We start from the raw sequence: 16,583 nt of genomic DNA, 5'->3' as shown, positions 1-16,583 counted from the left end.
TGATTGGAGCCTGTGATGGGCCGTTAGGCACCCACCGCCAGGCATCACTGCTTTGACTTGCTCCGAGCAGGAGGGCCTCACTTTTAATAGACATGCAAGATTTTTTCTTTTGACAGGAAAATGCTGAGTTTAATCCGACCAAAAGAAAGGGCTTTAAAGATCTGCTACGCCCCAGGTTACTGGAATTTATCGGCTCATTTTTGGTGTGGTAGCAGAGATTTTAGAAATAATAAAACTAGTCAGATTTCCCTGTAGCAGCACTGTCACTTCCTTTAGGAAGAAAAGAATTCTTTAATATTTTTCTGCCACAGCAGACTATTGAACAAAGACAATCTTAGTATCATTTATTATTTGATAGGATGATTGATATCTTACAAAACTAAAAACAAAAATTTCTGCACTTCTGCCTTTTTTAGAAGAGAGAGGAAAATATGAAATACATCTAAAAGGGGACAGTTTTACAAAAATAACCAATATGTCTAAAAGTTTTTCTTTTGCTGACATTCTTTTTTAACATCAGCTTTAAACTCAGAGGAAGTCTGAAGTCTTTCTGGTTGCTATTTTCAGCGGTAGTAGAGGAGTCGGATATTAGGAGGTATTTTATACTGGTCTTTTGTGAGAATAAGAAGCAGACAGACCTGCTGATATGTCAGAGCGCGACCACTTCTGCTTATGTCTCTAGATTGCGAACCCCTTTTGTGACTGAATGACCTACGGAAGACAACAACATTCCAAAAAGAAGAAGCAGAGGAGATAAATGTGCATATATCCAGGGGAAGTTCTGTCCTCTTTTTTCATGACAGGAATAAGTTTCATCTAAACACAAAAGCACCAGTTGATCTCAAACCCTTTCTGCACGGCACTTAACTAATCAGCCTGCGTTCAGCTGCTTTGAGAAGACTCCCCATTGTTGTCTCAGCTGCACAAAGCTATCAGTGAAAAATCTGCTTTGGACCAGAGTGAGCTGTCAATCCATCTGCAGACTGCACAAAAAACAAACAAATTATACATGTTCCTCAGACACAGGATTTGAATACAGTTTCTAGAAGCCATCAGAAAAATTGGTCACACTGGCTCGATGCTGAATGACGCTCCTTTGAATTGTATCATCAACATCTCTGAGTAATGACAACCATTAGAAATACAAGCAGTGACCTCAGGGCTCATTTTTCAGGAATCTCAAAGTAACATCCAGCTGCTTTAGCATCAGGTCATGAAATACTTTGCGCAGCACAGTGTACCATCAGGTCTGTCTCACTCATGGTCATCCAGGCCTATTTTTTTTCTGTTACCATGACAACGGTTCTCTGCAGTCCTCTGTCTCTTGATTGTGTGGAAAATGAACAAGGAGACAAAGGGAAAAATGTCAGGCGCAGAGAAGCAGAGATTGAACACATTCGCCACCGCCTGCCCTACTTTGTCTACAAATTATGTACTTAAAAGGCTTAGCTGGATGTGTGAGATATGTGAGACGTTGCTTATGTGAACAACTTCAGTCTCATTATAGCTATAACTATGGAAAAGTGTGAAGATCCATTACTGTCATTAAATATTAAGGAAACCAGTCACATGGTGTGACATACAGGTCTACTGGCTGATGGTTTGTTTGGCGATGCCAGCTAATACAGCTCTCTACAATCTACTTTATAGTGCGACCTTCAAATTTGAGTCTGTATCCTCTACTACTTGTTGTAACTAGGACAAAGGAAAAATGAAAACAAGCACACTGGATGTTCACCAAGCCCCACTCTGGGTCCAAAAGCCCGAAGTGAAAGCTTATAGCTTTTTGACCCAGTAAGACTTAATGAACTGTCCTCAGAATCAGGTAGCCTGAGGAGGAAGAAGGAAAGTTTTTATTAAAAAGGAAACAACCCAAATCAGTGACATAATTTGCATAGATGTTTCTCAAGTTTTTTAAAAAGTTATCCTGGAGCTAATAAATATTATATAAAGCTCTAGTGCAGATTAGAGAGACTAACTGAGGCAGGAGGAATCATTATATACCACTGAGAGAAGTCATGTGGTTTGAGCTATGGCCATGCCAATAACAATCACAGCTGTCGCCATCTCGAGTGCCTATAGGTATAGCATAGGGTAGCTATGTCTGGAGTTTGTGTCTCCCTCAGGGCCAGTGATTAACACTTTATTAATGTCACTAACGTCACTTCATTTTTACTCATTGATGGGATAAAGTGATGAAAACACCTGTTTAACGTTAACAGCAACCTCGAAGCCCAAAAACTGCAGCTCCTCTCCATTTCCAAAACTTTATACTGGTTTAAGTGTTGTTTTATGCAACTCTCTGGCTCTAGCACATTAATTTGCATATTAAATATTGCCCACAGGTGATGGAACAAATAATGAGTTAATGCCTTTTATTATAGTGAGTGTGGATGGTTGAGCTGACAAAGATGTTAAAAAGGATTTAAAAATCTGTACATAGATATTGCACATTTGTATAAAATTATATTAAGAAAATGTGACTATGATATGAAAATACATATGAATTCTGAACAGGAAGCTTCTCTCCAGCTGTAAAACACACAGTGTAGTGCCTCCAATAGACGTGTTTCACACAACAATGATGTGTTTCATCCAGCATCAAGAGAACCTGAAGATAAAAAGAAGGGGCAGAGTTGAGAAAGTCAAATCATAGGTCGTGTACATTTGTTTGTGTCTGTTGCTGAAGTGGAAGGCTTCCAGCCACACCGGCATGAATAACTCATACAGCTGTGAGTGGAGGCCATAACACCGGGATCACATGACACCTGCTGTTTTGTACGCAACCTGTTTCAGTGAGGACAATGCAGCTGTGAACAATGATGATTCAGAATAAGCAGTAAGGATTTCCAGGAAACATTTCTTACTTTTAGAAAATAACCCACACTGCTGTTAGAATGAATAATTTTATTCTGCACACAAATGGAAAAGACCTGGTCAGTTACAGCGGTGCAGTGTTATAATCTATTAATAGGATGTGTGCAGAATAAAATTAGCACTTATATTCAGTGATAGCAGCAGTATGACATCATGCTATAACTGGTTTTGCCTCAGGTGTCTGCATGTTTATACTTTTCTGTGACAAATGGTTGAATTACATCTGTTTTTTATCCTCCTCTAACCCTATTCTCTTCATTAGGGCTCTATATTTATCTGTTCTTTTGAAGAAGGTCTATTTGATCAGCTTGAATGGCAACAGATTTCAAAAGCGTCGCTTTAATACAACATTAAAATTTTGACTGAGCATCAACTTGCCTTTAATATCGAATGGATATACAGGCTTGGACTTAAAGTCTATTAAAGGGGTCTCCAGTGAATTGTTTTACTGATAGCAGCGTTAGAATAAGTTCATTCTAACTATTTATAGATATAACACTGCACTGCTGTAACTGACCAGGTCTTTTCCATTTATGACTAAGGTAATATCAAGGAGGTATACCTGCTTGAAGTATTAGACCCATACCATCCTTCTGTTACTAAAATATGCATATGTAGAGCTTATTGACAAAGTGTCCCTGACCACCTACTTGCAAGGCACAAACACAATATTTGCTGATCTACAAACTGACGTCAATACATGTGATGCACTGATATCAGCTGATACATATGGCCAGACTGACACACTGTTATGGTTTTAGGTGTTTCTTCGAGGGCAGACCTTCTCCTTACCAATGCAACAGCGCAATTTCCCTTCATTTTTTACCCTGAGCCCTGAGCCAATAAATGTGACAGTTGCATTACTCAATAGTACAAACTGGGATTACATTAGGACTCTCCTCTGTGTGGGCATTTAATTAGTCTTTCTCCCTGTCTGAACAGAATAACAATCCAGCTGCTCCCTCACAAAGCACGGCACAGGGTGACTGCTACCACCAACTTTTTTTTTTTTTGGGCAAACCCTCAAGAGTCCAGTAGCACAAAGAAATAAATATTTATTAACATGGAGCAATGCTGTAGAAATGTGTCACTTTTTACAGTGGATGCAGCTCTTTAGTTGAAGTATTTTTAGACCATATTTAGACAATAGAGGCAAAATGATACAAGCTCAACAAACAAACCAATTTTGGGCAAAGTCCAACCAAATCCAGCTATGGGCTCTTAAATTAGCCCATCAGTGATGTAAAAGAATTAAACAAATAAACAAATGGTTAAAAATATCATTTACAATTTTGCAACCCAACTTTTAAAATAAAAAGTGAACACCCAGAGTTCATCTTGTCCCAGCATTGTTCTTTTTTTCCCCTTTAAACGAACTCTAAATTTTCCTCCTCAGAGGCTGCATGTGCAAACTATTTATAGGAAACTTTAAAGACCAGACAAGCAAAAACATCCCCTGACAGCCGATTGTAAATAAAAGTAGCCTTCCATAGCTGAGACAATTCAACATCAAACAGGAAAATAAAAAAGAGTGTTTCTCAAGTGGCGGACGGTTAGCCTCGGTTCACTGATCATAAATTTAGATGAAAAAGGTTTCTCTAAAAATAATGTGCACACAGATCCATACTTGTCAGAGCCTCTTTATCATCAGTTCCTGTTTGTAAGTGATCAGTAATTAACAGCTGAGGGTGGCGTTCTTCTGTGAAAGAATGAAAAGTGCATTAGTGCAAAGTGCTCAGCACATGATTACATCAGTTAGAGAAGATAATTGAAAGGTTAATCAAATTCTAATGTCGATTTTACACAATACAATCCGACTACAGAAGCTCATGGAAATGTTATCATTTGTTCAAACCTACGCTTACTCATAAAATAAGAATGCTGCATTTTTTTAGGATTTCTGAGTGTTTCAGGTAACCCTCTCTAAAGATGGAGATGAAATGGTTAACTAGGTTTTTTTTACAACTAGAAAAAATAAATAACAAAGGTCAGGAGGGCGACAGCCCTAATTAAAAACAGTATTATCAAAGACTGAAAAAGAAGTTTGCTGGAAGCAGAATTTTTTTAGATATTACAAATGATTAAAATCAATAGTTTACATCAGTCTGCTTACTTCTTTCATTGATTGAATGTTTTTATTAAGGCTGGTCTATCTCACAGGCTGGCAACATTTTATTAAAAAACATATTGATGAACTCTATGTCAAAGCATAGGATGTTCTTTTAAGAATCAATAACTGAATCAAAGTCACATATTTTGAATGTGTTGATGTGGATCTTTACTAATGAATAATGGTTTGTAAAGCAGATCTGCTGTGCACCCTTCTCTCTCTCTCTCTCTCTCTCTCTCTCCTATTGGCTCTCTCCCTCTCTCTCCCCTCACTCATCGGGTCCTTTGCGTTGTTTTCTTTCCTTTCTCTGTATCAGTGGCGGGGCTCTGTGAAGAGAAGCAGCCTCAGAGGTGTGTGACGCCCTCCAGCGCAGGGGCACGGCTTCACTGATGCTCTCTAGTTGTTTACTACACTAGGCTTCACTTTGGGCGTCTCAACTACACCGCCTTTCCACAACTAACCTTTTGTTTTCTCCCAAGGAACCAAAAGTAGAAGGTGGCACCGTGCTTTTACGCATGGAGGTTGGAATCAGCCTATTGACATTTACGCATGGCTGTATCTCGTCTCTCTGGATGGTGCCGCCGGGCTTATGAGAGCTTGTCAGGGCGTCAATACGGGCGTAAAAACTGAGCAACGATGCGGGGGACTGAGCTGCTGCTCGGCTACTTTCTGGTGAAAGTTATGGTGTGTGACGCGGAGGGAGAACTAGATCAGACCGTCGACGAATTCATGTTTGTAAACGGCTTTAACGAGTCAAGAGAAGAAGAGAACGGCGTCACGGAGAGCCCGCACACGGAGGACAGGTGTCGCGGTTACTACGATGTGATGGGTCAGTGGGACCCGCCGTTCGTGTGCAGGACGGGCAGCTACCTGTACTGCTGCGGCACCTGTGGCTTCAGGTTCTGCTGCGCGTTTAAGAGTTCCCGGCTAGATCAGACCACCTGCAAGAACTACGATACCCCGCCGTGGATGATGACAGGCAGACCACCGCCAAAAGTGGACGTGGCTCTGGACTCCGCAAAGGATAAAACCAACCTCATTGTTTATGTCATATGCGGGGTTGTGGCCATAATGGCACTGATTGGGATTTTCACCAAGCTGGGTTTGGAAAAGACGCACCGGCCGCACAGAGAAAACATGTCAAGGCAAGTGTTCAAATGATCAAAGAGAGCAACAAGTTCTATTGTGGGGGAAACATAGTGGCAGAGAAAAGTAATAACCTGTTGTTTAACAGGTTTCCTTGCACCATTTGTTTCTCTCCACATGGCCGGCTGTTCATTATGTTTCTGATGTGCACTGCATTCACTTGGAGACTGTCAGACACATCTATGTTCAAGTTAAACCAGGGCCTTTTATTTAAATGAACATGCTTGGTACAAATGTTTACACTTTTATCATGTTCATTGCTGTACAGCTAGGGCGATGTACATTTTTGTAAACTTTGTAAAACTCTCTATCTCCAACACAATCAGATGACATGTTTGGATGAGACTCTGAAGGAGCATTGGGTTTTTAATAAGGAGACAAAAAATGTAATGTAATTACAATTATTATAATAATATTCTATAATAATAACATTATAATTGTGTTAACAGCCAGCTGTCATAGAGAGTGCATAAAGATGCACATTTTGCAATATGTTTTGTCATTCATGGTGTTGGACTGCACCTGGCTTAAATACTAGTAAATCCAAATATGGGCAAAGAGGTACAGTGTAAACTCATTTTTTTACCCCTTATGACATTTATGAACACTGAGTCTATCTAGACTAAAAGTGTTCACATGCAGGTCTGTGGGACTGGCATGGTTTTGGACCCTTTAGAGGCAGGGCTAGGAACTGCGGCTTTGACTTGTCTGCTCCGGCTTTATTCCTAGGACCTGTTTACTAACATTAAAAATAACATAACGCCAAAATTATAATAATCTGAGTACTCATGCCATTCATTTAGATTGAATCTTAGATTAAAGAAAGGTTCAGGAGTTGGAAAGGTGAGAGTCTCAAAGTGAGATACTTCCATAATGTCAAACTGATGTCAGTCTGCGGGTCAAACACATGACACAGATATTCTGAGTTACAAACTGCAGCTGTGCTGTAGTGGATGCACCAGATTTCTACTGGCCTACATATGTTCATGTTCACTGAAAGATGTCTTCTGATTATCCTCCCATCGTTTCAGAGCTTTGGCACACGTGATCCGCCATCCCGCCTCAGAACATACAGACGACCTGGGACTTGGTCCGCACTATGAAAATATACAAACCAGAGTAACGGTTAACAGTTTCCGTAAGTAGCTACACACCTCTGCTACACACAACAATACACAGAGAGCCTCAATCATTAACTCTTTCAGCCACCCATCCATCATCTGAACCCTATCCCAGCTCTCTACAGGTGAGAGGCAGGGTACACCCTGCACAGGTCACCAGTCCATCACAGGACAACATGCACAGACAGAAAACCATTCACACTCACATACACACCTACCGGCAGTTTGGAGTCTAACTCTTTCATTATTTAAATAAATATATGAATCCAGTGGTAAGAGTACATATCCTAAATTTTCTGTGAAACTGAGTGTGTGAGAGGAAAAACATCCATCCAAACTCCTGCAAGCTGGTGAAGCAATTAGTCATACCCTCAGCAATCACTTACACTAATTACCACTGACAACCTAGAGCTCTTTCTTAGCCCATACTCATCGCATGCCACGGCCTAACACATTATACTGCTCCCTCATTCTCTCATTCATCAGCACTAACACCTACTCATACTCACACAGATGCTCAGGCGGAAAGCGTTCTTATTAATGCTAACCTGCTTACTGCCTTGACAGCTATAGCAAAGTAAAGGTCTCCCTCTCTCCCTCTCTCTCTCTCTCTGTGTTTGAAAGCTGGATAATTATGGCAAATGGCATTTTTACAGACACAGCCAAGCAGCATTTTTTGGCCACATCCCTCATTTAAAACCTGGAGACAGATCATTATTATTATTGACAATGATTTGGATATAATGTCCTCATAGTGCTTATGTCATGCAGCATATAGTAAATTAATCAACAAAATCATGAATTAATCTAGATTAACAGCTTGGATACATGCTTATAATGGTGTTTCATTAGAGCCAGATTAGCAAATGCTACATAAACCAAGGCGTGCACATGTTCTCATTCAAACACAGGAGCAGAGCAGGTGATTTCACTGGAAGGTTCGCTAATTATTGCAAACACTTGTGGTGTATTCTGGAATCAAAACCTGGCTGTTGTTGGCACACAGGGTGAATGACTGCTGTAATTAATCAAGCCAAATGCATGCGTTTATCAAGGATCTAGGAAACAAACCAAGAAAGATAAAGCTGAGTGACAAATTCTCTTAAGTGCTGACACTGGAGACACTTTCAACCAAACTAAGTGGAAGATTAGGCAAAAATTACAACCACAAAAAAAACCTTGAATACTTGAATGTTGATGATGATGATGCCCTGTGTACTTTCTGGTTGCAGAAATGTTACGTAATCCGACTCTGTTAATGATAGGACACCCACGTCGACAATTTTCTACATGTGCTGTTTAACTTGTTGCTAAATGTGGCTGCCACAAGGCCACATGTGCTGACTGTTACCCAGAAATGCAACATATAAATACTGCTCTCAACCAAATAAAAAACTGGACTATTTAAAAGGTTCAAATTTTTGGTTTTAGATGAGGTCATTTTTTTTTTTATTCCCTAAAACTAAACTAAGGTATGGGGTTGACAATAATTAATCATTCTAAAAACAGAGCTCTATCATTCGTACTTTACACACTGACAGAATAATTAAGAGTCTGTCATGTCCATTATCTTCAGAAATAGATACTGTAATCCTTATTTAGTGCAGTTTGCCCAGTGTTTTATCAGCTTTAATATATGTAATGTGTTGTCAGCCTGACATACTAGCAAAGACTTATCCCTTAGTGTAGATTCTGTGGTGGATGATTGCTGTATGAAAACAGGAGAGGCCAGATTACTTTTATGATGAAGGTGAATGTCTCCATGTTAAGCAAAAACAAAGAAACAATGATTGGCAGCTTTTTCCTCACATGAATGCTGCCTAAATCTAAGAATGTTATTTCCACTCAGCTTGTTTCCTTTAGATTGTAATATACAGAAGAAAATAATGTTGTTGCTACTGTTGGACTTTGTAACCTTGAACACGGCGTTCCAGGGCACAGCAGGGTTTTGTGTGATCCACCTGGCGACAGCACAGCAGTGGTTGTAGTTTTCTTGACAGCAATTCTTTAAAGGTTAGGAGAGCTGAGGTGATTTTTTTTCAGCATGAATCTGTGCTGTACAGCTGTGATTTTTTTTAGTGCCATGACCTGACTGTAGTAGTCGCTGCATATTACAGATAGTGGTGCAAAGCAGTGACTGGACTTCACAAATGGGAGTCCCACATCTGTTGCCTGTCAAAGATAATACAGATCTGGTACACTGAGCCTTATTCTCCTCAAGACACCAGTAGCACAGATTTTGGCTACCAGTGCCATCTTGTTCACGTCCTACTGGACATCTGCGTCCATGGGTCCTATTGTGAAGTGTGCCCTCTTTTTACTTCAGGCAGTCAGCCAGACAGAACAAAGTGTCTGCTCTCTGCCAAAACTCCACTGGCGCATGACGCTCCCAATTCCTCACTTCCAAACAGAAATGTATTTTAGAGCATTACTTCTGGCAGCAGCTACTTCTAATGTTGTGTCTGCCTATGGTACTATTTCCACCTGTCATACACGGTACCTTTAAACAGGTAGTTACTTCACTCTAGCTAGCCTGTGGAATGAGAACGTGACTGCATATTTACAATTTCACTATAACTCATAACAAATTTCACCTCCTGTAGACTTGTGTTATTACTGAGAGAATGTGAAGTTGTTGGGAAGTACCAGCTACATTTATTGTAGTGTAGTGATGTCATCAGATGGACATCTCACCTTGAATTTATATTTATACTGTGCAAAGTTCTTCCCATATCTGCCATATATGGATGAACTTTAAGCAACTGCACTTAAGAAGATGTGCACCTACATCAGTCTGGTAAACAGCTTTGGAGGATGAGACGTGATTTTTGTTAAATAGGAATTATAAGCAGTTGTTTAGACTATAGCTATGATTTATAATACCACACAGATCCAACAGCGATGTAATAAGTGCCTAATACAGCCTACTGTTCATGTCCTTTAGTATGCCAGTGTCAGTAAATTTGTCTGTTGTCTTTGTTCAAATAGAAAGCCATGCTTGCATGGGTGTTTATATCATGGGTGTATATATTGGTAATGCAAATACATAAAACTACTGCTAACTACAGCTAGTCATTAATACCGTAACTCAGTATACTGTAAGCTTATACTGTATGTATGCATTCAGGTGGTGATAATTCAGTTCACCAGTTGAATCCCGACTTGTCCCATGATTCATAGCATGTTGGCTGGAAAATGAGCTTTAATACACTTAAATATCAGCTGCTATGGTTGCTTGGAAACAGAGGTGGAGCCTCATGACAACCCTCAAAGTAAAGTCCAAAGTGAGGTCTAAATGCTCAATCCAGTCTTGGCAGTCTACAAAGGCTGTTCCGTCTTTACGGATGCAGCCCCTTGAATGAACAACAGCCAGCCTTTTCTTGTTAGTTGCCCACAGCTGGTGGCCTAAGTGGCAGCGTGACGAGTATAGAGAAATAATTGCAGAAAGCAGATGTCACTAGCCAACCAGACACAACAGACATTAAATGGTGCCTAAAACAGAATGAATGAAAATTCAAATTTTTATACTCGAGGTTTTTATCACATGCATGTTTACATACTAAAACACACTTTACAACAGCATAAGTTCTTCAAAGAGCACTTTCTAAGATATGTCGTTCCATCTTGTAGAACTTGCCGCAGTTCTTTGTGTATTCCCAGACCTAGTTCTTGATGTTGATGTCAGGGCTCTAAGGGGGGGCCGTGCCATCTGTTGCAGGACTTGTTTTTGGATATACTGGCTAAAAATACCCAGTGCCTAAATCTGAAGAGTTTGTAAGAGATTAGAACAATAATGAGATTATTATTAGAGTTTGAACTTTGTGTTATCTCAAATGACAGGATTATTGATTTGGAAAGAAAATAATATTTTCATCACTAACTAGAAAGTAGGCTGCCTGTAAATAAGAGCACCCTTCCCCTTGCAGCATTTATTTCGGGGCATATAGCTCCTAAAATACTCTCTTAAATCTTTTATGAGTTCCAGGGAGGTGTCTGTGTCTGGAGTGTTAACTCGCTTATTTCCCGCAAAACAACCACTGAGTCTTTAACCTTACACAAGTCTCCACAAGTGACCTACTTTCTTTAAGCAGCTAACATTAAAAGCTGTGACTTTGACGACAACAGTATACAAAGCACAGACGATGCCCGGTTGACAGGAAAGTCAGATTGTTTTCGGTTATTGTACTGCAATGTGATCTGTTCCCATTTTACATTTTAGAAAAAAAATATATGTTTGACAGATATTAGGATATGAAAACATGCAGTTCGGCATCTGATAATCATTTTGAATAATTTAGGTTTTGGTGGTTTCTACCTTTAAGGGGATACCCTGACTCTGACCTTGACTGGAGGATCAGATAAGCACAACAGTTCAATAGCTTCCAAAGTAGCTCCTGACATAAAGAACATAAAAAAAAGACTTTTCCATTGAGGGAATGGGGTGGGAGATGAGTTAACCTGATCAACATGTATCACCGTTTGTGTATCACATTTATATGTGTCCACTGTGTTATTGTGAAGTAAATTCAGTGTAACTATGGAGGCACAGGATCTCATTGGACTGTCAGCTTAAATAAGACCACACTGAATGAGATCTGGTATGCATGGCCCACTTACAATGAAACTGAAACAGGTCAATAAACTCAGAAAAAGCCTCACTATTTAACACTGACAGATCCGAGGCAGGGATTTAATCTGATATATTTCTTTTAATACATTCATTTGAAAGGGCTGTGCCTGATTTTTAATAAAACTGGATTATACAGGAGCTTCTTATAAAGACGTGCTTATGACAAGGCGAGCACTATGGCTCTGCCTTTTTTTTGTATAAATCACCATAAAATCATTACAGTAAACCTTTTGTTCAAGGTGTGGTGCGGTGAGCGGTTGCCCTCTGCATCATTTTATGAGACAGCATTGATAATTTGAGACTTTCCAAATTAATTAGCACAGTAATAAAAGTTTCTTGCTGACCAGTGGGGAATAAGAGCCTAATTAACCTATTTTCTGTATTAATGATGTGTTTTTATCAGACACATTCTAGACCAAGGACTAACGCACTCACACTTTAAACTTTGTAAACTTTAACTGTCAACAACAGCAGTGATGTCCTGACCAGGATCACCTTTAAACAAACCATTTATGATCATAAAGGGAACTATGATTAAATCAATACCATATATTGATCCATACACGCTCTGATCTCTGACACAGCACATGCCGTCTTCACACCAGCGCCTGTGATCTGGTGCTTCTCCAGAAGACACTCTGAACATCTGTTTGCTCTGTTATGCCAGTAGGCAGGGGGCCAGTCTATTTGCTGTGCACCCCTTAATTTACCAGATGTCTACTGTAGGATTAGTACAGTGTTACAAAGAGCAGGCATGACTCTCCAGCTGGGTCCCCAGAAAAAAAAAACCTACCTTAAGGGAAAGTAGCATTAGCAAGCAACACTAATTGTATACCCACCACATCCATCCATCAAGCTGAACTGCATTCTGGGAATTTAACATCATGCTATAATAAAAAAACAATCTGTCTATGCTTCACCCCCTTTTTAGACAGCAGCCAGATGAACAATGCACCTCAAACACCAACTTTGATAAGTCAGCCATACCCAGCTGTGGGACAGATCACCAGCCCGTACGAACAGCCGCTCATGGAGCTCAACAAGTACGCCACCCTCAAGGCTGTGGGTAAGAAAATGTTTACCATGAACAACAATTCATCAGTTGACCGGATTAGCAGGCATATTTCACGCTCTATATGGCTTGCATAATTATTTAAGATGTCAAGGTTAAGTGCAGGATCTTTAAAAGGATCAATCATGCAGACGTGTTTATAGGATGTTATTAAAAAGTCTGCTGAATGACATCATTGTGTCTGCTTACTTTAACAGATAAGAGAACATGTTACTGATGTCTCACTGTCTCCCTTTTTAGTTTAGCCTTCAAATTAAAATATGTAAGAATTTTTTTTTTTATACTAGAAGCTGCACAGCACTTTAGACATGTAAACACAGGGACACGGCTGCTGTGGATCTCTTTCCCTGGCTGACAGAACTGATTGGGAGTAGATGCAGAGCCAGTGAGTGTCACTCAGTGCCAAGACAGAGGAGAACGGAAAGATTATTTATAGAAGCTAGAAGTTTGTTGTTGTTCTTGTACTAATTTTGGAAGGTCTGCAGTCAGTGGCTGGACGAGCAGTGTTTGAAAGTACCAAAATAGCAATGTGATGCTAAATCATTTGTTTGTCTTAATATACTGAGAAATAAATCCAAATAATTTCTGACTTCTTTAATGAAAGATGAACTTTAGTGAACCAAAGTCAGGCCCCATGGTGGCCCAGAAGGGACAGGGGTTCACTTTGCTTTACAGCCATCAGATGATGGCAGAACTACCATTGTGATGAATAGGCCTTTAACAGCAGTGATCTTACTCTGCATTTAGCGCTGAAATTACATGTAAAGGCAGTTTAGTCACCACAACTACACAGCACAGCTATTCAGACTTTCTTATGTGTGTTGTATGATAGACCAGTTCCAAATAAATAAAATATTTGGCCATGTTTAGACTACCAGGCTTTGTCCTAACACTCTTATCTGAGCAGAGAAAAGTGCAACAAATGTAATAAACATCATCATCAGCTTGTGGTGAAGTTATTTGTAGTTCTATACTTGATGCTATTTAGTACATGTGGGTCTTTTTATAGATTCTACTCAGCTCAATTAGACCTGGCAAACAGCAGATAAGACAGCTATCAGCCTGTAGTAAGAGGTCCAATCACACACAGCTTCCACAAGCTTCTCCTCTGCTAATCCACTGAAGTGCTGTCAAACAAAGTTATCATTAGGGAAATATAAACGAGGCAGATTATTAGGAAGTGAGACCGAGGGACAGGAGACAATCGTGAGCAATCAAAGTACACATTAAGATCAACTCCAAACTAATGTGTATAAATGTGTTAACTGTTTGTTATTCAATGTTTGGTAAATGTTCCTAAAATCCTCCTAAAATTTCTCCTCTGTACTGCAAATGGTTTGTCATTTTAGGGCCTAAGATGCTTGAGGAAGATCTAATCCTAATTTTGAGGAAAAATCCTCTCTGCCCTTAGTATGAACAATGTTTATGACTATGACCCCTGAGGAAGCTGTAATGAGAACACTGACATAAAATATAAATTAGGTCAAATTCAGGCACATTTGAAGCAACTGAGATGACCCCGTATTTTGTTTATCGTGCAAACATGAGATGTATCCCATCATCATTGAGGGTCCTTACCCATAGACTGCATTTCTTAAGACTCTAAGTCTCCCACAGTCCTCGGCGCACAACAGTGTAATTAGTATTTGTTAGAGACTTGATACACAACACAGTTCTTGAATGAGGGAAAATGACCTATTGTTTATTTATGTATTCATTAGCAGAGAAAGCTAATGAGAGCTTCCACAGCAACCGCCGGCAAGCGATTGAGATGACAACCAAGGGCAGCCTTCCCATGGAAGGTATGGACATGGAGCCCGAGCCGAGTAACCCTTACAGCCCACCTAGACAGCTGTCAACAAAGAAGGATGGACACAAATACAGAAGCTCCAAGAGCCACAGCTCCCAGTCTCCCAGTCCCTACAGCTCCAGCACAGCTGCCAGCCCAGGGGTGCTGCGGTCCTGGGACAGTAAGGACACACTGGGGCTCCGGCAGAGCTACGGCCCAAAGAAACTGTGCATCATAGAGAAGGAGGTGCACACCACTCGCTACCTGCCTCCACAGCCATACTTTGTCACAAACAGCAAGACTGAAGTGACAGTATGAGGGACTGTGGGACTGTGGGTTGTATCACAGGGGAATGGACATAGTATGTGCGTTTGTGTGTAGAATGGACAGCATTCATCGTGCCAGGTTGGGCACTGTGATGAAAAAGTTGTGTATAAAATGCAGTGATGAGATGTGACACATATACTGAGATGTTTTAAAGTTATATTACTGAAAATCATTTCTTATGTATTTGATCAGAGCTGAGTAGCTTGTGATTGATTAGGTATTAATGGAATACATCTAGACCACAGATACTGTCAATTCATGTGCTAAAGAGCACACATCAGTGCAGTGTCTTTTTTTATAAACCTTTCTGCTCAAGGAAAGTCCAACTTATGTCTGAGCTGTACTTATTTACTTTAAAAAAAAAGTAATTCAGGGTTAGTTCCAAAATGCTGTTCATTTTGGTGTGATTCATAAGCTGAAAACATCTTTTTGTGCTTACAATATAGAGAAATCAGTCTGTAAAGTACTTTAAATGACTTACTGAAAAGTGTGTTTAGATTTTGTGAGTGCTAGATGTCTGTTAAATCTTCCAGTTACATTCAAAACTGCCAAAAGATCCCACAAACACATGAGGAGGAGAAGCATTCAGTAGCTGCGGAGTGTGTTGGTGTAACAGATGCCCTGCATCAGTATCAGCATGTGTGACGCCCAAGCTTTAGACAGGTGACTGGTTTTATTCTTAGTTGTCCATTATGCTCCCTGGTGGCTCAGAGTTCCTGGCTGTTGTTGAACGTAAAGTATGTTTATTTGTGTGTGTTGAATCCCAAATCTCACGTCTAATGAATGTATGGGGTTTCTATAGCTTAAAGCTGCAGCTGGAGGCTTGTGAGGAAAGTACCGTAAGCTTTTCTTTGTGTGTTACTAAATAAACAGCTTTCCCAGCCAAGGAATGTAAAAGCAAACAGAGACCAACAGATATTTAATTTTTAGAGACTGATATCGATATTATGGTAGAAAATTTTGCCATGTCTTAAAATATGTACAGTATGCTGACAAAGATACTTTGCCAGGAAGTTGTTGGGAACAGGAGTTTATTGAAAACGTATTATTTGTGGGCAACTGTTGAAGATATTATCTGACTCACTTTATTAGCCTCGATGCTAACACTGCTACACGTAAAGCAGACTTTTTTCTGCATTATGTTGGATAAAGATATTGGCTGATATACACTGACGTATCTGTGAAAGGCTGATATATTGGTCCGGCTCTTAAAGCAAGTTCACACCTTGCCGGTAAGTCTTACTCATGGTTTGACTATTTGAAGCAGTGCGGACGAAGCTGCGCTCACACATAAGTGGGAAGTGGGAACTCTTAGTGTAAAGGTATATTTATGTCTTCACAAGTCCATATTTTACAAAATGTCATAACAAGGCCGGAATGGAGCACGTAGTTGTTGACATTGTCGGAGGTGTCCAGCCAATCTGTGCGCACTGTTCTTCATCACTGTATATTTAATGGATCAAATGATCCTGTCACATAACTAACATCTATATGAGTGTTTGCTTTACAGT

The 16,583-nt window shown here is 40.0% G+C and overlaps 1 protein-coding gene across 2 annotated transcripts; it reads left to right on the top strand.

The window, feature by feature from the left end:
• The first annotated feature begins 5,333 nt into the window (after window positions 1-5,333).
• Window positions 5,334-16,299, top strand: shisa9b (shisa family member 9b). 2 transcript variants are annotated; one of them, XM_028412958.1, is made up of 4 exons: window positions 5,334-6,132; window positions 7,165-7,271; window positions 12,816-12,950; window positions 14,681-16,299. In XM_028412958.1, the coding sequence occupies exons 1-4, from the start codon at window positions 5,624-5,626 to the stop codon at window positions 15,061-15,063; spliced, it is 1,134 nt and encodes a 377-aa protein (XP_028268759.1). In that variant the 5' UTR covers window positions 5,334-5,623; the 3' UTR covers window positions 15,064-16,299. The 2 variants fall into 2 exon arrangements, with proteins under 2 accessions (XP_028268759.1, XP_028268758.1); XM_028412957.1 differs by having other exon boundaries at window positions 14,678-16,299.
• Window positions 16,300-16,583: the final 284 nt, after the last annotated feature.

Source organism: Parambassis ranga, chromosome 8 (genome assembly GCF_900634625.1).
Source record: "Parambassis ranga chromosome 8, fParRan2.1, whole genome shotgun sequence".
Lineage (NCBI taxonomy): Eukaryota > Metazoa > Chordata > Actinopteri > Ambassidae > Parambassis > Parambassis ranga.
Note: the sequence above shows the minus strand (reverse complement) of the source record. Positions and strands in the feature narration are given on the sequence as shown.